This window comes from Alosa alosa, chromosome 11, assembly GCF_017589495.1.
Source record: "Alosa alosa isolate M-15738 ecotype Scorff River chromosome 11, AALO_Geno_1.1, whole genome shotgun sequence".
Lineage (NCBI taxonomy): Eukaryota > Metazoa > Chordata > Actinopteri > Clupeiformes > Clupeidae > Alosa > Alosa alosa.
The window spans coordinates 32,050,554-32,073,053 of NC_063199.1; the positions used below are offsets into that span (position 1 = coordinate 32,050,554).

General features: G+C 43.2%; 2 protein-coding genes across 2 annotated transcripts in view; one reads left to right on the plus strand and one right to left on the minus strand.

Annotated features, from left to right (window-relative positions):
* Positions 1-16,319, minus strand: part of tbxas1 (thromboxane A synthase 1 (platelet)) — an 86,233-nt gene extending 69,914 nt beyond the window's left edge. Inside the window, 4 exon segments of the mRNA XM_048257281.1 lie at positions 1,871-1,926; positions 2,370-2,410; positions 9,200-9,309; positions 16,274-16,319. Coding sequence (XP_048113238.1) covers positions 1,871-1,926; positions 2,370-2,410; positions 9,200-9,305 — 203 coding nt within the window. The 5' untranslated portion in view covers positions 9,306-9,309; positions 16,274-16,319.
* Positions 16,320-17,458: 1,139 nt separating this feature from the next.
* hipk2 (homeodomain interacting protein kinase 2) overlaps positions 17,459-22,500 on the plus strand; it is a 78,910-nt gene continuing 73,868 nt past the window's right edge. Inside the window, 1 exon segment of the mRNA XM_048256732.1 lies at positions 17,459-17,786. Coding sequence (XP_048112689.1) covers positions 17,768-17,786 — 19 coding nt within the window. The 5' untranslated portion in view covers positions 17,459-17,767.

Sequence of the window (22,500 nt, forward strand, 5' to 3'; positions counted from 1 at the left end):
CACACCGTGGACTTGCGCATGGGCTGCACAGACTCCGCATCTGCACGGTAACCCTGAGAGATAGACACACGCTCTGACACTCCCAGACACACACTGAACATCACCTTATGAAGAATCCTAGAAGACATGATGACAAACACACACACACACACACACATGTGACACATAGTAGAGACAAATACAAAACACACAGACACACACACATTAGGGCTGCCGCGATTATGGCCAAAATGATAATCCGCGATTATTTTTGATCAATTTTGAGATCACGATTATTTATCGCGATTATTAATTAATTTTAGTGACAAAAATATTTTTCCTTAAACATATTGGACTTGCTATCTGGCTCACCCAAAAATTTACTCCCCAAAATTACAGCAAATATAGATCAGTCATTTCCAAACTTCCAGCGTGCTACTTTTGTTAATATTTGAGAGCGTTAAACGGCAACACAGTAAATTACAAAGTATTAAGAAATACTGTTAATTTGATGCTTTTTTTAATTCATTTATAAATGGTGCAACGTCAATTTAAGACCCTTTGCCAGATCCACTCAAAATAGCCTATGGCTAGTGCTGTGCCCACTCAGTTTGTAAATGGTCAGTAATGGGAACTGTTGCCATTGCCATCTCTCTACTGCAGCTCAAATGAGTTCCCAATTAAATGGAGTAGCATAACGTAGTTAGAACTGCTGCAATGGAGATACTATGCATCTCGATGTAACAAGCTGTTTTGACATTGACATTGTAAATGTTCTTTAGGAAGAGTGTAAAGCAGTTTGCAGTAGCCTGAAGTTATTCACAACGCCGCCTATCGCTGGGAAAAAAATAGCTAGCTATGATAACCTAATTATATGCTTGGCAGGCCGGATTAAAGTGTGGCGGGCCGGATCTATGATAAACTAATAAATGCTTGGCGGGCCGGATTAAAGTGCGTGGCGGGGCCTGAGTTTGGACACCCCTGGTTTAGTCATTCGTTGTTATGTAAACACTGACGGTAGGCTACAATTTCATTATTGTTCACTCGCTTTTGAGTAGGCTGTGTCTTGAAACGATATGCATTGTAGGTTGCACATGTAGCTTATAAAAATACATGAATATAATTCACGGACCCGCCGTTAGCTCAACTCTTATTATAGGTTATATCGGAGAAGCAAACAAGGACTAAAAGTTAACGGATAAAAGGCATGTGTGGTTTCATGTGATGTGTTTCACGGTATGAGTTGAGAGCCCTGCTTTGCTTAAGTTTTTGGTTAATTCCACTTGCCTGAAATCCGAAATATTTTCGAACAACGGATGATCCGTTTAGAGGGACAAGCTCTTGGCCTGCTGTGCCACACATTTGATTTTTGATCGTGGTTTTTTTGTATAGTCTAACTAGCCTACTAATAGTTAACATAATGCTACTAGTCCACAGTGCATCCAAACTGAGCATTGCATCAGGCTGAGCAGTGCAGGAACAGTGGTCATTGGTAGGCTGCATGCAGGCACATTGTTTTGTAGCGGAGTGTTCTATGGGTTGCCAGGTTGGTTCAATGGGTAGAGCACACATTTTTAATATCGCTCGATCACGCAAATTTGATCGTGGGAAGCCAAAATCGTGATTGTGATTAAAATTCGATTAATTGTGCAGCCCTACCACACATGGAGACAGACAAAAAGAAACACACACATGGAGACAGACAATGAGAGACACACACACACGCACACACTGACACGCACACACAGACACACACCACACACACACACACACAGCATTAGCGCATGTGTTTGAGGCGGCCATGTTAATGTAGAGTGAGGCTGGCTGAGAGCGGTAATTGGTATGAGAGGCTGCGGAGTCCCTGCAGATCAGCCGTGTCATATTTTATCACCTCCTCATCGCTAACGGCCTCGGAACAGCAGCGCGTCGATACGCCACCATTGATCTGTGCAAGGCAGGACAAGCATCCAGGACAGAGGATTGTTTCACAGCCACCCGGCCAAACAGACACACACACACAGACACACACACAGACACACACACATCTGTAAAGCATTGAAAATATGTGGCTGTCCTCAATGTTTGCAGAAATGCACACTTTTCCAGGCATGCACACACTCATTTTTGTGTATATAGACACTGAAGATGATATTGATAAAGACAATACAATTCGCACGGCTAAATGTGTGGATTTGTGGTGCTTGTTGTAAATGTGTATGTGTTTGTGTGGGTGTGTGAGTAAGCCACTGTCTGCTTGTGTGTGTGTGTGTGTGAGAGGCACTTTCAATATAAATACATGGGTATGTTTGTATGAGTATTTCTGAAAGTGGGTGTGTGTGTGTGGGCTATGCCTGTCATGATGCATTAGAGACCTTGTTGTAGACACTTATCTGATTTAGCAGAGGCCTGCACTGATTGATGAGCCATGAGTCTGCAGTACAAAATACAAAATAATACACACACACACACACACAGAGAGAGAGAGAGCTTTATCATCAGACAAGTCGGAGGGAACAGACACAAAGCCACGTCCCGAAGACGTACTGCAACTAAAACCATCCTAAAGTAACAGTTCTCTGTGTGTGTGTGTGTATATGTGTGTGTGTGTGTGTGTGTGTGTGTGTGTGTGTGTGTTGTCTGTGTCTGTGTGTCCACAGAGGGTCTGGTACAGGGGGATCACTACAGCAGTACTGCAACTAAAACCATCCTAAAGTAACTGCTAGAGTGCTGGCCACTCGCTACAAAGCGGAGATCTGACTCTTTCTTACTGCTCTGCTGTAGTGATCCCCCTGTACCAGACCCTCTGTGGACACACACACACACAGAGCCACGCATGCACAGAACGTTAAGATCTCAAGTTTAGACACACACTAAGTGCTGAAAACACATTTCTGTTTACGTCTCTCTTTCTTTCTCAAACACACACACACACGCACAGAGTTGTGGAACAGTGAAGAGTTGGAATTCCAGCGAGGGCCTGCCTCACTCACTGATGTGTGTGATGCTCCAGTACACTCACCAGAACTGCTGAGGCTGAACTGATGATGTGTGTGTTTTTTTGTGTGTGTGTGTTTTGGGAGGACACAGTGAGAGGATAGAAAAACTATTTGAGAGGAGAAAGGCAAAGTAGACTCAAGCTGCCTAAACCTGCCACACCCTAGAGTGGGCCAGAAGGATGCATGCATGCCTGTGTGTGTGTGTGTGTGTGTGTGTGTGTGAGAAAGAGAGACGTAAACAGAAATGTGTTTTCAGCACTTAATGTGTGTCTAAACTTGAGATCTTAACGTTCTGTGCATGCGTGGCTGTGTGTGTGTGTGTGTGTGTGCATGCCTCACCTGGGTCTCTATCTGTTCTGGAGGCCTCTTCAAATGCCTACCTAACAACCTACAGACTTCAACACACACACACACACACACACACACACACACACACACACACACACACACAGCAAACAGCAAACAGCAGCAACAACTCAGAGCTATTTCCAGCTGTCACTGGGGAGTGTTAGGTGTGTCTGTCTCTGCAGCTGTGATGCTGTGTGTGTGTGTGTGTGTGTGTAAGAGAGAGAGAGAGAGAGAGAGAAAGAGATTGCTGTTGTCGGGCAAAAAGCATTAGGCATTTTCTACTTGTTCTTTTCCTTTGCTCTTTAATTTTGAGGAATCAAAGTTCCGTATTTATAACACGGCGGTTGGAAACTCCCAGTAGTAATGGATCGTGCTCCACTGAGCTATCATTTACAACTGCTTTGCATCCCGCTCTCACTGCATGAGTTCACCCAATTTGATTGTAGTGGGGGTCTGATGGAGCATCAAAGGATGGAGGAGAAGGGTTCTGGAGAGCTTCACAGACAGATGGAGGAGAAGGGTTCTGGAGAGCTTCACAGACAGATGGAGGAGAAGGGTTCTAGAGAGCTTCACAGAGAGATGGAGGAGAAGGGTTCTTCATAGGCAGAGGGAGGAGAAGGGTTCTTCATAGGCAGATGGAAGAGAAGGGTTCTTCATAGGCAGATGGAGGAGAAGGGTTCTAGAGAGCTTCACAGAGAGATGGAGGAGAAGGGTTCTTCATAGGCAGATGGAGGAGAAGGGTTCTTCATAGGCAGATCGGGGAGAAGTGTCTCAGCTTCAATTCCAGTGCATGCTGATCACCATATCTGCATTTATTAAGATCCATCACCAGGGAAACCACAGCCAATAGCAGATTTTATGATGGTTAAGGGAATTGGTGTGTGTGTGTGTGTGTGTGTGTGTATAATCATGTGTGCAAGTGAGAGAGGGGAGGGGATACAATGTGGTGGTTGGACAATCTGCCAGTCTTTAAATGACACACACACACACACACACACACACACACACACACACTACCTTTGGCAGAGAGGCCCCGACACACACACACACACACATGTGGAATGAGGTGATTTTCGCAAAGGCCACCACTGTCCGGCTTTCCCCTCAGTGCGTAGTGTGTGTAAAGTGAAAAGGGATGGTGTTATGACAGGTGAAGACAATGACAAGCGAATTTTAATCATGGGTGAGACAGGCACACAAAGAAAGGACTAAACACACGTACACACACACATACACACCCACACACACACAGACACACACACAGACACACAGACACACACACACACACACACACACACTGTCCCTTTGACCCCACACTCTTACCGCCAATTCCTAATCCTGACACTCAGGCCAGACCGTGGTGACTGGAATGATAAAAGAATTTCATGATGTGTGTGAGACTCTCTCACACCAGTCTGTCATCTTTTCCATCACAGGCAGCCAGAGGACAGACTGAGAGCTCACAGCCTAGAGGTCACACACACATCACACACACACAGACACACATCACGCAGACATCACACACACACACACACACACACACACACATCACATACACACAGACACACATCACACAGACACACATATCACATACACACAGACACACGTCATGCAGACACACATCACACACACACACACACACACACACACACACACACACACACACACACAGAAACATACACACATCACAGACACATCACATACACACATCACACACACACACACACACACACACACACACATACACACAGACACACATATCACATACACACAGACACACGTCATGCAGACACACATCACACACACACACACACACACACACACACACACACACATACACACATCACATACACACACACACATACACACACACACACACACACACACATCACATACACACACTCATGTCATTTAAGGAACACTTGGCCATAGTGAAGAGATTAGCTGAGGGAAAACAGACCTCATACACACACACACACACACACACACACACACACATACATACACATGCATGCATGGACATACATACACATGCATGCATGGACATCACAAACACGTTATTACATAACAATACAGGACATTTGTTGGGTGAATTCATCCTAAGGCAGTCTGAGTCAGAGGTTGGAGTCTCAGCACCAGTAAGACCTGCTGATCCAACATGAACGAGAGGGAGGGAGGAGAGGGAGGAGAGGAGAGGAGAGGGGAGGAGGAGAGGAGAGGAGAGGGAGGAGAGGAGGAGAGGAGGGAGGAGAAGAGAGGAGGAGAGGAGGGAGGGGAGGGAGGAGAGGAGAGGAGAAGAGAGGGAGGAGGGAGGGAGGGAGAGGAGAGGACACCACACCCAGGGAAATCTCCAGAATAGGAATACACACATACACAACGAGATAAGAGGGCTATTACATAAGGAGGAGAGGAGGAGAGGAGGGAAACTTTTGGAAGACATTTTGGAAATAAGGTACAGACACACACACACACACACACACACACACACAAACAGATACACACACAGTGAGAGTTCAAGACTATTTGAATTGTATGGATTTTGGCCTGTAGGGGGCAGTCAGCTCTGAGACAGGTCCATGGCAGAACCAGAGCCAATCCCCAAAGAGAGTTCAGCAGAGGTTCACAACAATAGCACGCCTGCCCGTACACACACACACACACACACACACACACACACACACACACACAATGCAAACACAAATATGGACAGATTATGAAGTATTCTCTCTGTCGATATGGACAGATTATGAAGTATTCTCTCTGTCGCAAACACTCAATTTGTCTCAGTTCAACTCACAGCACAACCTTGCAAAAGAGTAAAGCATAAAAGTAAAAAAAAAAACATCAATATCCCTAATGCATGAAATGCTTATACTGCATCAGCTATTATTCATAAACTAATATTTTATAGGCTAATATTTTTAGAAACACAGACAAATGGTAACATTTTAATGTGCATGTCTCCTAGACTCACCAGTCATACAGTGGCCATAGACTCGGTTCTTGGTTTTTCGTACTGACCTTTCTTTATTGGCTCGACTGCCTGGTGATTTATGCTTGCACTTCAGTGTTGACTTTTATGCATGTTATTTGCGGCTGAGACTGATGTTCGCTCCTTGTCTCGCTGCAGCATTCGCTGATGGTGTTTCACTGCGTAATGAGCAGTTTAATATTGAAAGGGATTATAATGTCGGTCTCGGAGTGTGTGTATGTGTGTGTATCTAGCAATGCTTTGTCTGTGATTCAGATCCCTGACATGGGAACAAAGTTTTCCCCATTTGCATTCAGACTCACTATTTGTTTACGTCTTCCCTTTTCTTAATCTCTCTCTCGCTCTCTCTCTCGCTTTGTCTGTCTGTCACCCAGCCGTGCATGTCTGACGTGGTCGTGTCTGAGGGACCGGTCTGTATGGCCTTGGCCGGTGCCGAGGCCTCATCTCTGGGTCACTCAGTCTCTGATGTGGGCCTGGGGGCCTTTTTTTGGAGCCAGCCCATCCCAAAAGAGTCACACACACACACACACACACACACACACTCTTGTTTCTCCACCTAAATCCGCTGTTTTTACGGAATCCTCTGGGTCGGCCATGCCCGCAAGCAAGATGATTTCCATTCAGCAGCAGAAATCTTCATTTGCAAGGGAACAGTGAGATATAGATTGAGAAAGAGGGGAGAGACAGGGAAATGAAAGGGGAAAGGGGGAGAGTAAGGAAGACAAGCGCTGAAATAGCAGAGGAGAGAGAGAAAGACAGAAAGAGAGAAAGAGAAAGAAAGAGAGAGAAAGAGAAAGAAAGAGACAGAGAGAGAGTTACATAAGAAGCCTCTTTCAGTCTCTTCACCCCAATGGCAGCTGCAGCTTCGCCAACAGGCAGGAATTTACTTGTTCTGGACAAGCGTCTGTGTGTGTGTGTGTGTGGTGTGTGTGTGTGTGTGTGTGTGTGTGTGTGTGTGTGTGTGAGAAAGTAAAAGAGAAATAGAAAGACCGAGTGAGGGAGCGAGAGAGAGAGAGAGAGAGAGCAGAGAGAGAGAGAGCAGAGAGAGAGAGAGAGACTGCATCAGGCAGAAGCGTACAGCAGGGGGAAATGTAAGTGGCCCAAAACAAGCCTTTTTCTCATCATGCTCTCATGCGTCCTGGGTCCCCTCCCCCCTCTCGGCCTCGCCACTCTCTCCCTCACCCAAACTGACTCACAGCTCGCTCAGTTAAGTAACATTCACCCTGAATAAATCAACACTTACCTGACATTCTGCAAAGTCTAAAGCCTTTGAAGCAGTTTTCACCCCCTTCACATGTAGTTAAATATTAACAACGTTCAACATGGTGTTTATAAAGTTTGCTTTATAGTTAAGTATAAGTAAAAGTATAAGTATATATACTCTTTTGATCCCGTGAGGGAAATTTGGTCTCTGCATTTATCCCAATCCGTGAATTAGTGAAACACAAACAGCACACAGTGAACACACAGTGAGGTGAAGCACACACTAATCCCGGCGCAGTGAGCTGCCGGCAACAACAGTGGCGCTTGGGGAGCAGTGAGGGGTTAGGTGCCTTGCTCAAGGGCACTTCAGCCGTGCCTACTGGTCGGGGTTCGAACAGGCAACTCTCCGGTTAAAAGTCCGAAGCGCTACAGTAAGTAGGCCACGGCTGCCCCCCAATAGTTAATTGTCTTATCTGGGAACTACTAGGCTGTTATCTTACCAATACTAGCCTAGTTTATTCAGACGGGGTCTGAATAAAAACTGTATAGAGTGTTAATCAAATGACTCAGCACATCACAGATCTGTTATCCACAAGAGTCCAGACCAAATACAAAACAGTAACGATGACCAGTTTATTAGCATCACTGTATTTACACTGTGCAGCCACATCTGGCCTGTTGTCATGTTCATGTGCTATTAAGAGGTTAGTTATCACTGAGGGGTTTAAGCCTTTCTGCTTCCTATTTCTAAGAAAAGAGCATGGCTATAAAAGATTAGATAGGCTCTGTATCTCACACGTTACGCACACGCGCGCACACACACACACACACACACACACACACACACACACACACTTACACAGACACAGTAAGTAGAGCATCGTCTGAGCTCATTGCTGCTGTTCTTCTCAGGGCTTGAGAGAAACAGACCCCTCTCTCTCTCTCTCTCCCACACATGCCCACACACACACACATCCACAATCTTGAGCGGAATCGACCATGCAGAATGTCTTCCACGACCAGGACATAAATCCATGGGAATATTTATGTACAGTTCTGCATAACATGTCTTCACATTGGCCTAAACCCCCCACCAAAGAGCATCCACACTAGCTCATTCAGACAGACTTCCAACACAAACAACCCATCTCAGCCATCTGTCAAAACACTCAAGCACATTCAAAGCGACAGGGCTGACATCCCATGATCCTCCACGAGGCCCAAGAGCCTCTGCCAATCAACCGGGGACCCGCCGAGCGCAACGCCAGCGCCAGCGCAGCCCATGGACCAACCAAGCCCCTGAACACACAATGCAGAACAACGCCCACTGACACTGATGAACCCCACTGATGCAGTGCAGTCTAAACAGTGGATTAAGTTTATCATGCTGCACTTAACTACTAAATCACACTTCAGTTGAGAAATGTGTTAGCGATGTTAGCGAGAAATGTGAGATAGCATCCATAATAAATAAGCTGTAATGAATTGGCCTGTGCACTGAATTCTGTGCCTGAAGTCATTACCGTATACGTATTCTTTACAAAAATCTATTTTCAAATCTTAAACAGCCTGGCCCTCACCTGAAATCAGACACAGTGCCTAAGAACTTTAAGCCCTGTGTGCCAACTGCAGGAAGATTCTGAAGATTCTGGGGGGTCATTTGAGCAGCTGCAGTACTCACCAGTAGAGGAGGCCCAGGAGGAGCAGGAACAGTCCGACGGACACAGACCAGCCGCCGGGCTCCAGGGGAACCAGCACTTCAACACGTCCACCAGCTCGTCCATCATCAGTCTGAACGCAGCCACGGCCAACACACCATTTTTAATGACAGAGAAGAGCACAGGCATGTTAGTGTGTGTGTGTGTGTGCTTTATTTACGAGTGACTTCAAATACGCATATTAGATTACAACACTACATCTTCTCTGAGTTTGTTTTGGGCATGGAACTGCAGGGGAAAGGTCCCCTGCATGAAGACACATGTTCCTCAAAGATATTTCTTCACAGCTGTGGCTGATCACATCAGCTCTCAGATCATCTCAGATCAGCACTTTGAGGAAGATAAGCCACTGGTCGAATCAAACTATGCAGATAACACACACCCTACATTCCCTGTGTAGTACAAGAACATCAATCATTTACAGTGAAACTCTCTTATTTCTGCCATGACTTACTTCTGTCTGCATTACCCTAGTTGAGACCTTAAGTGAGAGTGGACTTGTTTTTACAAGTGATTATTATTCGAGTCAACTTCAGTGATTAAATATTCTTCATAAGCATATGTGCATTAAATTGAATTTGAAATTGCACACTTACAAAATCTTTGAAGCAGTTGAAACGCTAACAATACCCAAAGTCTCCAATATCTTTGGAGATATTCATCCATAACAATATCTGTAACTTCTGTTAAAACCAACTCTTTCACAATTGTAGGGCTAAGACTGATGGACTGACTAACTTACTTCATATTCTGTAAGTCACAAAAGCACCAGCTAAATATCATAACCATAACAAACGAGAGTGTCCAAGACCAAATGATTTTTTTGGGCAAAGACTGGTTCCCATGGTAACACTAACTGATTCAGTCATTTGCCTCATTCTGCTTATCCTCGTTCTCTCTCTCTTTCTTTCTTCAATGGATTGTAGTGAATGATCTGCCAGTCCTTCATTCATGCTCTGAAACACTGGTGCCAGTCAGTTTGGCCATGGCGCTGATGGGTATCTCCATTTTACTGTCCTGTTTGAGGAACAGAAACTCTATGGGCAAACAGCCCAAATGCTGTTTATGTGCCAAGACAGCTGTGATAAGCCCAACCAAATCTCAGTCTCACTTTGCAAAACAAATGTTTTTACTGATGACATGGTGTAAGTCATTTGTCTCATTATATATCTGCGTCATCTTTTGGGCAGGGTAAAGAATGTTGTTTTAGAGTAAAGCAAAGACTGGCAGCTTGTTACAGCTTAGCAAAGTAAAAGGAATTCTCATTCACAGCAGAGAAAGAAATGCGTGATCTCCTTACTGTCCACACACACACACATAGAAACAGAGAGAGAGAGAGAGAGAGAGAGAGAGAGAGAGAGAGAGAGAGAGAGAGAGAGAGAGAGAGAGAGAGAGAGAAAATCCTCCGATCTCCTTACTGTCCACACTTTACCGTAGAAACAGACAGAAAGAGAGAGAGAGAGAGAGAGAGAGAGAGAGAGAGAGAGAGAGAGAGAGAGAGAGAGAGAAAGAAATGCGTGATCTCCTTACTGTCCACACGCACACACATAGAAACAGAGAGAGAGAGAGAGAGAGAGAGAGAGAGAGAGAGAGAGAGAGAGAGAGAGAGAGAGAGAGAGAGAGAGAGAGAGAGAGAAATGTTTTTTTTATCAACACTGTTTACTCAAATTGTTTGATCAATGTCCAAAATCACCTTCTCCTGTCTGCACAGCTGTTGTAAACAAATACAGACAACAATCAGTACATACAGCGTCCTTCATAGCTATTGGCACCAGGGGTGTAGTGGTAAAATAAGAGGTGGGTAAACTATGAATTCTGTGATCACGGTAAGGACTGCCAGGAGGTATCGGATGTTTTAAAAAGGCATTCAGAACGTGTTCGATGATGGTGGAGGTTATTGTCCAATGTTTATAACAATACCATTATGGTTCCTAGAGTGTTGATGAGTGCACATATTGTGAATGTGGATAATACAGTGTGATTTGAATGTTATGTTTGAATGTGATGTTGAATGTTAAAAGTTGCAATTGGTGAATAAACTCTTTTGAGAGGTGGATAAACTCTAATAAGAGGTGGATACTATTTATACTACTATTGGATTGTATTTCTGAAATTTCAGAGGTGGATAAACTGCATTTACTTGTGTTTAGCCTCCAACCCTGATTGGCACCCCTAAAGCTGAGTAAAAACAGGAATAAAAAATCATCTTTAGGCAATTTGTCTTGGTTTCACAATGAAAACAATGAGGACCCTTCTAATCTTGAGGGAGAGCAAAATAAATATATAATTGTGAAAAACAATATTATTTTTTCTTTTCTAGGTTAGATTTTCCTCATTGTTTTCATTGTGAGATTAGGATAAATCATCAAAAGAAGATTTCTTAAAAAAATAAATAAATACAGGATTTCAATCAACTTTTGATTTTGAGCCAATAAATGTGGAGGGTGCTGTATCCAGTCAGGTTTGACATGCTTAACACTGAAGTGGGTAAACATAATTCGCCCATTCTTCTTCACCTTACACCTTTCCTCACAAGGTCTTGTAAATTTGGTACCCGGACTGTTTAAAGAAATTAATTTAATTTGAGAAAATCAAATTATTAATACTTTGTGATGGTTTTGTAACCTCCAGGCATTGTCCTCTAGTCCTTATCGGTACTCAGTTCTTTTTCTTCATGCATTTCATTAGGCAGCAATTAAACCTGCCAAATTACCCTCTCTCTCTCTCTCCCTCTAACCCTGCCCCCCCACATCCTTCCTCTCTTTCTCTCTCCTGTTTTTGTTTCACTTCGTGCTCCATAAAGAGTCATGACTCATTGAGAGAGAGAGAGAGAGAGAGAGAGAGAGGCGTGAGGCGGTGACGTGAGCTCAGCCTGTTCCAGAACAGACACACCTGTAGGGAACAGCCTGATGTAATCATCCTGGCTGCTGCTGCCACTAAATTACAGTGTGGATGCAGGATGCGCGTGACCTATGGACATAACAACTCTCATTCAAAAGGATTCTGCGCTCATAAAAGATTTCATGAAGCCTCTCTCTCTCTCTCTCTCTCTCTCTCTCCCTGTATGTGTGTGTGTGAGCATGAATCAACTCACATTCTGGACTCTTGCTTTCGAGCAATATTCAGTTTATAAAATTGCATTCTAAATCTTCATTTACATTAAGTCATTTAGCTGACACTTTTATCCAAAGCGACTTACAACAATAAAGGCACACTAAGGTACAGTACAGTGCCACTAGGATACTGTTAGTGCAGCAATAAGTACCAGTGTTTCCCATACATTGACTTGTGGCGGCCCACCACAATATCAACTTTGACCACCACACAATGATTTGCCATGTTGTACTATTTAAATTGGATGAAATCCTTTCATTGTAGAGCTATGGGCACCTTTGCGAAGCCTCTCCTTGTCTCTCTCTCTCTCTCTCTCAACGAACCTGCCCCTCCTCTGCATGCACGTTTAAAGAAAACATTGTAATTTGTGCAAGGATTGTTGTTGGCATGGAAGATGACTGGTTAAGTCGTGATTAAAATCAGGTTAGCATCATAAACATGCTGCGCAAAACTGTTGCAACCCCCACCGATACTTACCACCACACATAGAATTGAATTCTGTGGGAAACACTGAGTACTACTTCCAAGGAGACTTTGTGCACATCCAAGGTGGTGAACAAAAAAAGGTCAAGATTTTTAGGAAAAAAGTTCCTTTAACCAATCAGGACACCCACTCTCAACCTTGAGATTTATAGGGATAGAACATGTAAAACGACAACCTGCTTCTAAAAAGAGAGGCCTTGGATCCACCACCTGGGAACTTTGGCCCCAAGGGGGCTCAATGAAGATTTGGACATTAGACCCTTCCTATTGTAGATAATTGTATCTTCAGACATCTGCTTGTGTTATTGTACAAAGTTTAAGGTTCTATCTAATGTTTTTATTTGGCTTTGGTCACGCCACAAGCTTGCTAGGGAGACGAGGAATAGTCAGGATGGAGAAGAATGTAGGGAAGTTCTAGAGCCTGTTTATTTAGACATTATAACTTCACAAAACAAATATGAGGATATTTCAGACTGGTAGTAGTAGCTTACGTGGTAACAATGTAAACATGTATACATTGATAAATGTGTGGAAAAATGAACATGAATGAGCACTATGTCTGATAATCACACTGAGGTGTTGAAAGTAGGCTACTGGCATTTCTTAAATCTTCACATAGATTTACTGACAATCTGATGCATTGTCTTCTACATCAAATATGTGCTTTTGTATGTGGGTTGTTGTTATTACAGGGTCATCCTGTATCAAATCAGATAAGGTTGTTGCTGCACTGTGTTAGATTTTCTTCAAACCGAAAGGGTTCCAAAACCAAGGCCTGTTGAATATTTCTCTTCAAATTCATATTTTGTCAGCCCTTGATATTACTTATGTTTGATAGCCTGGAAAATACATTGTCTGGGGAGCAATGTTTGAGAATTAATATCTTGAAAAGTATTACTCATAGTCAGCCCAAACTTTATAGGATGGAAGACAAACATGTTCTCAGTAAAAATAAAATAAAAATAATAAACAGTAGCAAATAAACCAAATAGGGTTTCAGATTGTTTTTATGCATTGGTAATATTATGGTAATGACAATTATTTTTTCTTTACACATTTTTGTGAATGCCAATATTTGTGTTCTCCACATCATGGGCACAGAGATGTGATAAAACAAGGGAAGGTTGCGTCATTTTCAAAAGATTAAAATGGTGGTAAAACTAGTAGGAATTTGAAAGTGTATGGGCATTTAGTGTACAAAGTATCAATGTTGTACGATAGTAATTAGACAAAGTTTCTCAGGAACAAAACATATAGAGTTCCTCAGGAGGAGGAGTAAAGAGACAAAGGTATAACATTGTAAAAGTGTATTTATGACAGCAACTCAGTAAAACATTGATACTTTGTACACTAAATGATTAAACACTGAACTATTCCCATATAAATCGTCAGGTTCCTATCAGCTACCCTAAATAGGCTTTTGCTGTCCTATGAAAATGGCCAAAACAATACAGCCACTCCTACTTTTATCCATAATGTCTCCATGTTCATATGCTGTGGATACCTCTAATATTACCACAACATTAATGATGTTTTGTACACAAAATACTGGTCGATGCCATGTGAGTAGTCTACATAAAAAGAGTTTATAATACCCTCTTTCTTGCACTAGGGCATGCAATACAAACTTTTAATGGTCCAGTTAGGTTTGGGGACCTAAACATTATGTAGACAAACTTTGAGCAAAATGTGACAGGGTAGAGCAACCCTGGATTCTGTCTGATTTTGAATGACCCAAGGGGTCATTGACTGTTATCTTACAATCTTAAGAGAGAAAGTAATCTATGTGCCTCATTTAACGCTCCTGTTGTCTTCGCGGTCAAATTTGTCAGATTGACAATTATTTTCTCTCAAAAAATGTGTTAATTCATTCTGACTATCATGATGCTACACAACTTTTTGATCATTTTCATAACAATTTGGGTGTTTTGTTTAACTTTAGAACACCCATTGTGTCAGTCAGTGTATAAAATTGAGTCCTGGAACATATCTATTGATCAGACTGTATTTGTGCTTCTGTATTCACACATACCCCCCCCCCCCCCCCCCCCTCTTTGCTTCTATGCTAGCCCCCATAGAATCTTCCCGGTTCTGACTTGCATGAGCTCAGGTCAATGAGGCCTGCAGGTCATAAATAGCAAATGGAAGTTCGAAACTGGTAATATCCAATAGAACATAAGTTGTTACAAAGGTCTTTAACAACATTACATTATAATATATGTGTTACTATGGATTTAGGCTATAACAAGTCATAATGCAGCAGGAACAGAAAACTAGTGAACATAACACAGACACAACAAGGGGGTTAAATCACCACTTTGCTGAAGTCATTCTGGGAAAAGGAAACACCAACAACAGACCTGCTTCCACTAAACTGCTCCATATGCCTTTAGGGGCTGAGTAATATCTACCAGATGACCAACAAGGATCAGTCCATTAGATAGGCTATATGACAGCAACACACGCCTATCCAATAGAAAACCGAAAACAGTAGGCTACTGAGGGTGCGTCTAGATTTCTAGGCTACTGATGCTGAAAAGATGCCGTTAATTAAGTGACCCCACAACTTGGCTATGGGTTCAAGGCAATGTCATCTTATTCAGGCATGCTGAGAGGAGGGATGATGACTCTTTTCCTTAAGAAGTAGCCTACTATCTTGTATCCTAACCATCACCGCACACTGGTGGATTTTCTTTGCTGGTTTATTTTTCAGTGAACGATCATCAAAATTCACCTTCATTACAGTATAGTCCACACATTACCCACGACAATGCCCAAAACCTGAGTAGCCTACATATACATTTAAAATTCACATATATACATATCCATGTACACATATATGAACAATGTTCAAATTTAAGAAATAATGTAAGAGTAGGCTACAGTAGGTTCCACTTAAAAAAAAAAAAAAAGAAGCTTGTTTGCTAATATGCTCTGCTATTTCCTTATAAAGGCTGTGGCCACAACAGACTAGCCTGATCTTTGAACACAGAAGCACCTTAAAGTAACGAGAATTCTGTGTCTGTGCATATTGTTACTCGAGACTTTAATGTTCAAGCTGGCTGTTGTGAGAAATGCTAGCTGGAAGAGCCCCACTTCATGTTCTAAAACATCGATTAGCATGCATTAACAGACCGTTCAGACATAGCTGAATAGTCTTGAGATATCACTGGATACTATCAAGTAAGCTATAATGTAACGACAAAATATCGGAAAACGCAGGCTTTTCCCTGTATCAACCAAGGACACTGAATAGGCTAACCTGTTTTATAACGCACGTGATGCTGTCAGTTCCCTTTTGCCTACTTTAGCCAAAGTTATCGTGGTTTACACTCTCTCTTGTAGTAAACTATGAATTACATTTTACACCCTATACCTGTATATAGAGGAGGTCGTCTGTTGAGTTAGTCAACTTAAAAGCCATATTTCAATATTCTTACCTCCTTTCGTGGTTATGTGTCCGCACTCTGTTGTTGACATGCAAGTGTCCGCGGTAGTTGTAGTCTTTTATGAACGAAAGAACTACAGGCTACGTAACATGGGACTGTGCAGCCCATGCAAATCAATTTTGTTGCAATAAGGCTTAATGGAAATTTACGACAAAAATGATACACCATCTACATATAAATCTTGGTGTGTGTGTGTGTATGTATTGTGCGTGTTCAATGAGCCTAAAGCGCATTTGTTTCAAACAATAATTCCGAACAGGTCAGACCTTGCATGTATGGGCCTAGGCTATATGACCTAGACCGCGGAGTTCATTGTTCTACAACCAACAAATAGGCTACACACTGATCCTGTCAAAATGGATAGGTCTATGGTATAGGCTAGTGATGAATCATGGAGCCTAAACACGCAGTCATTTTCACCACACATTGAAAGTTATTTATAAACTTAGCAATAATGCAAAAGGAAGAATTGTATGCTTCAGGGAAGTATATAGTCTATAGATCAACAATGACCTACACTGAGGGATTTTTTTTTTAGGTTTACCGGGGTGTGACCCAGCGGCAACAATGACAGGCACTTGCAAGGGAGATTTTGAGGTTGCTGGCAAAAGACAGATTACCCACATCTGTGTGAGTCTATGTAATCCGATTCTGCTCGGGTTCATTCTGTGAAAATCCAGTGGCGTCATTGGAGGCTCACAATCAGACCCTATGTACAGATCGCAGAGTCATTCACCACAAGCGCAAATGCGCAATTCTGCTGTGGAGGCTGTGCACTAGCCCCAAACATAATCACAAACAATGCTTTTTGCCCTTAGACAGTTTTGTAATAGTTTAATACAACTACATATATTTAGTGCAACCCCCTTTTTACAAACATGACTGTTTTAATGCTGTGTATAAGGTCTGGGAAATAGGAAATTAAGGTAAACATTAAGATTTGATGGGCGCAATTTAGACTTATGTGGGTTCCCAGACATGAACATAGTTATTAGTATCATTCTTTCAATGTATTAAAAAAGATAGTGGGCCTTTGGGGAGTTTAAATAATGATCGATTACATTATTGCACTGATTACGAGGCCCCCACGGGATCTCTTTACTGTGATCGACTGAATAGTCGTTTGATTATGTATCAAACTACCTTGGCTTTCTCCATTGCAACTTTTGCAGCCACTCCACAGACATGTTCTCCATAAACTGAGCAAACCTGCGAATTGGCTCAACCTGTGAGCCAAACAAACAAACCAAATTCCGTGGGGCTTACATTAGTGAAATCTGTCTACAACCATTAGATCGAAGACTGGTTTTCTATTCGAAATTCTGGATGTGAATTTTGATTCTTTTCCCTTTTACTAACGTAGTGGTCGGGGTTAGTTATGCAGAAGACAGTGACTCTGTCAGGACCTCAGCATGGCATTTTTCTATTAACTTCGGGACTAAATTGCTACATTTTTTGCCATGAATAGCAGCAGTGCTTGCACCGATGGCCCCTGTATACGAAGGTAAGAGGCTCTAAGGCGAGCCGTCCTGTTTTCTAGTAAAACATGCAGAACAATTCTGAATTTGTCTACTTGATGGCGGACGGGATATGACTGACGGGGCTGCCACCTCGGAGTAAATAACGAAACTCAAACAGTTTATACATATATGCAGTTATAGCCATGTCTTATGGTTGGTTGTTATCAATCAGTGATAACATCTTCCCTGATTTTGACATTTATAAACAAAGAGAATGTCATGACGAATCAGTAAATTGTGTCAGTCTGTCCCGTCATTACAGCCCGTTCATAGGTTCCCCTTCAGTGCCATAAGTCCTTTATTGTATGCAGATTAAATATTAGTTCATGTATACGGTAATACCACATAATATTGGGACATGGTGTCCATTAAATGAAAAGAATCATTGCATGACGAGGGTTCGATGCGGGGACATAGGTGAAGTGCATCCCAGACAGACGATCGCGCAATGGGGTGAGATACACCCTGTCTATTTGTTCCATGGCAAACATAACCAAAACGAGATAGTAAAGTGATCATGATAAGGTTCTCTAGTCTATGCAATACCTTAGCGCGTTTGCTTCGACGTATTTAACAAACTACATGGCCGTTTATGGATGGCAGCCTGGCGCAGACTGGCTAATCCCGCTGGGCTTTCGTCAGATTCTAGCAAATCACATAGCCTATAACATCTGAACAGTGATCACAGTTCGAATCAACGGACGCTGTGTACAGTAAATTATCTTAGGCTATTCTTTTTTCATGCATTGTGCGGAGAAATGCGTTTAAGTGCCAGCAGCTCAGTCTGGACTCGCTACGACCGGGACGGTGGTATAAACTGTGACTGATTCTTTGGAGCAAACCCTTTCTCAAATATTTTCCCTATAGACTATATTGCTGTTACCCTATAATTTCACATCGCATACAGTGTTAAAGTATTGACAAAGCTATTTCTTCGTGATATATGCTTCATTTTCATTTGATTTAGCATTTTCTTATGTCTCGATATGGAGAAGGGTGTGCTGTCGTTGCGCGTTATGGTATTTAAACCTGTTAGCTTTCTTAAATGATTTAAAACACGCATTTCCCCGCTGTGATGTTAACGTTAATCCAAAAAGTCAAGAACGTTTTGGGCTATTTTTTGTCAGTGCAGAATTTCTCTTAATTGATCACTTGTGCTCCCTCTGCCGGACAATTTGGCATTACTTTTGTGTGATGAAAATCTAAGGACCGTGGTTACTTTTGGGGCTATGCGGCGGGACAAATGCAGGCCTACTGTATTTTTGTTTTTTGTTATGTCATGTTTATATAGCCTAATACTGTAAGTGTGGAGAATGCATAGTCAAATGAACAGTGGCTTAGTAGTGTTGTTAACATCATGATCGAACTTGAATCTGTTAAACGAGGCATATAGGCTATCCTTTATTTTATGTAGAGAAACTGCCAGCACCAGGTGATGAAGTGATAGTCTTTAGTAGCCCGTTCTTTTCAAGAACCTCGCGTGGGTCAGAGTGAGATTGCATAGTTTGAATAGTCATTTTGATTGTCTCAGGTTCCCTGCTGTCAGCTGTGAACGTTAGCACAGTCCATAGACAGCAGTCACTCGCTGGCAGGTCGCAGAATGGCGTGCATGGCTGAGATAACACAAAGGAACGTCCACTGCCTTACCGCGGTTGGCATGCGTGTCCTATTAGCGTTGCACTCTGGCCTCGGTTCTTCATATCTGTGGTTAAGATCTTTCGGTAGCCATATAGTAAGCTACAGTTTGAAGATTATAGCACCTGCATTATTATGATGAATGCCTAAATCGATCGAACTTCACAAGAAAAGTTATTTAGTATTTTTGTAGAGCAGTCTGTATCCGAGTGAGTGACAGGTGTAAAATAAGCAATAGTCAGTAGCCTAGGCAGTTTGACAGGTCATATGGTATTGTCACGCAAGTGTATTTAAAACGGATCTCTCGTCATTGGTTGATATTAGACGTAAGGTTAAACATGCTCGACTCCATTCCTGAAATGAGACATCTCTTAATTGTGACATCCGCTGGCCGGTTCTCCTCTCATCTTCTCCCTGCTCTGGAACGGTTCCAAGACCAGGCCAAGGTCCTGATCAAGGTCCGATGCCACACTGCATTTGTGTTGGAGATTTTGATTCATTCAATCATGATGGAGCCGAATGGTCTCCTTCTGGACTAAACTGAGCCTCACAAGTGAATGTGAGTGTGTGTGTGTCAAACGAGATTAGTAGGGAGGTACTGGAATGGTGTGGTGGTGGTAGTAGTGAGCTGGTGCACTGAGTGAATTCTTCCTCAGCCTGTGTGTGTGTGTGTTTATATTTGCATCTCTGTCATTGTTCCAAGGGACAGAGTAGCAAGAGAAGAGGCGTGTGTTGTGTACATCCTGAGCACATCATAGATGTTGATGAAGGACTGTTGAGGAACTCCATCGCAATAGGCGGCCGAAGCTCAAAAAGCCTAAATTCACCATTCTGCATAAAGGGTTAGCGTAGCGTGAAGTGTGTGTATGTGTGTGCGTGTGTATTTCTGTGTGTGTGTGTGTGTGTGTACGTATGTGTGTGCCTGTGTGTGTGACACTCTGAATGTAGACTGCTCTGTTAGTGGAGTGGACATGTCTACAGCAGAACAAGGGCATATAACTGTAAACCACTGATGCCATGTTAAGGGTGGTGGGCACTGGGACCAATCTATTTCACTGTGGGGGAAGTGGACTTAGCATACTGTGGAGATAAACTACATGAGAAAAAGATCATGAAGAACAGAGGGACAGACAGAAGGAATAAGGACTTTGTGAAGGTTTAGTGTCATCTCTGGTCATATCTGCTTTGCATCATCACATTCCGACAAAGCTTATTAAATTAAATTCAAACAGGAGGCAAAAAAGAAAAGAGAGCAAGAGGGGGTGAGACGAAGGAAAAATGGTGTTTAGTCGATGTCCGTCTTTTAGGTCAGGCCACATTTTAGGACGCTTTTAGGATCAGAAATAGATGTCTCAGGAGAGGCTGGGGAACGTCTTGTCCTCACAGGGTAATGGCCCTTGGTGTGATGTGTTCACTCACTGCTGGGTTGCAGAGGATGTCTGGCCTGTGTGTGTGTGTGTGTGTGTGTGTGTGTGTGTGTGTGTGCGCATGCATATGTGTGTGTGGATGTGTGTGTGTGTGTGTGTGTGTGTGTGTGTGTGTGTGTGTGTGTGTGTATTGTGTGTGCTTGTGTGTGTGTGTGTGTGTGTGCATGTGTGTGTGTGTTTTGTGTGTGTGTGTGTGTGTGTGTGTGTGTGTGGGAGTATTTTTAGGTGTCCTTGTTGGGTGGGCTTCCTAGCCCCTCATGTCCCTCAGTTAAGGTCATAGTCACGGCGGCTTCTTCCTACAGTACTTCTTCCTACAGAACCCCCCACACACACACACACAACAACACACACTCTCTCACACTCCCCTTAGGTGTTTTTGTGGGTGCCGTCTTAATGGATATCTTCCTGATGTACCTAGAAGACGTGGCGTGCCTTGAGTTGAAGACCTCCCTGAATGGCCGGAAAGTTCCATAGGGATCTTAGGTTGTCACCCTAGGCTGTTGGCATTGTCCTTCTCCGGCCAGGTCAGGGGGGAAGTTCCACATCCAAGCACGAGCATGAGCACTGACTCATCAACTCTCTGACCCACCCGTCTCACACACCCCCCTTCAAAAGCCACAAGGTTCACAGTTCCCGCCCATCCTCATATCTTTGCTAACCATTAACCGCGCTGCTTTTGTAGGGGTCTTTTCAGCTGAATATGAGCCCTCACTGGGTGAAAGTCAGCCCACGGAACACTGAAGCCATGTGTCCCATTTGGGGGGGTGCAAAATCTGGGTCATTGCTGAATGATTTGTTCTTTCTCTACTGTAAATGCCTGCTTGGAGCTTTCAAGGGAGATGCAGACCCTAATGGGGATGTGCACGCCATGGAGAGGACCATGAAAAAGCCTTTTTGCCAAGTCCCAGAATGGCTATTCTGTACCCTCTGAAAACAGCTTTGACTTAAAAAGTGCAAGTCTTTGGCTATAACTTGGCTCCAGGAAATTGAGGAGGGAAGTTGTGTGCTTTGATTGCAACAAGGCTCCGCTTGTCTCAGAGGTCCTTGAAGGTGCTGGCGTCATCCAGAAAGGTGAAAGGCAGTTTGCGGTTACAGTGTTGCAAAGTTACAATGTTAGCTCCTTGCTTAGCCAGCATAATGTTCCTATGTTAGAAAAGATGAAAAGAAAGGAATGTGTGTGTGTGTGTGTGTCGCTCTTACCAATTATTTTAGAGATTAATTATTACCCAGGTTCCTTTGTGTCTCTGTGTGTGTGTGTACGTGTGTGTTCATGCATGTGTGCGAGTGTGTGTGTGTGTGTGTGTGTGTGCAAGATGCATCTGTGTGTTCGGAGCACAAAGAGTGAAGGGAAGCCCAGTGCAGTGGCTTTATTCAGCCATTAGCATATTTCCATTCCAATTAAATTGGATGTCCCTGGGCTCCGAGAGCCCTCTGTAATTCCTGAGACCAGACACTGTCCTTGCCACCTCTACCCCCACATTCACATGACCCCCCCCCCCATGCCCCCCCCACCCCCCCAGCCCTCCCTTAATTAGCCTCAGGTGATCACTAAACGACTACTGATGAATGGAGCTGTCAGGAGTTATGTGGTGGCAGAGGGATAGATGCACAGTTTGTGCACTGCCAGGGCGTACCC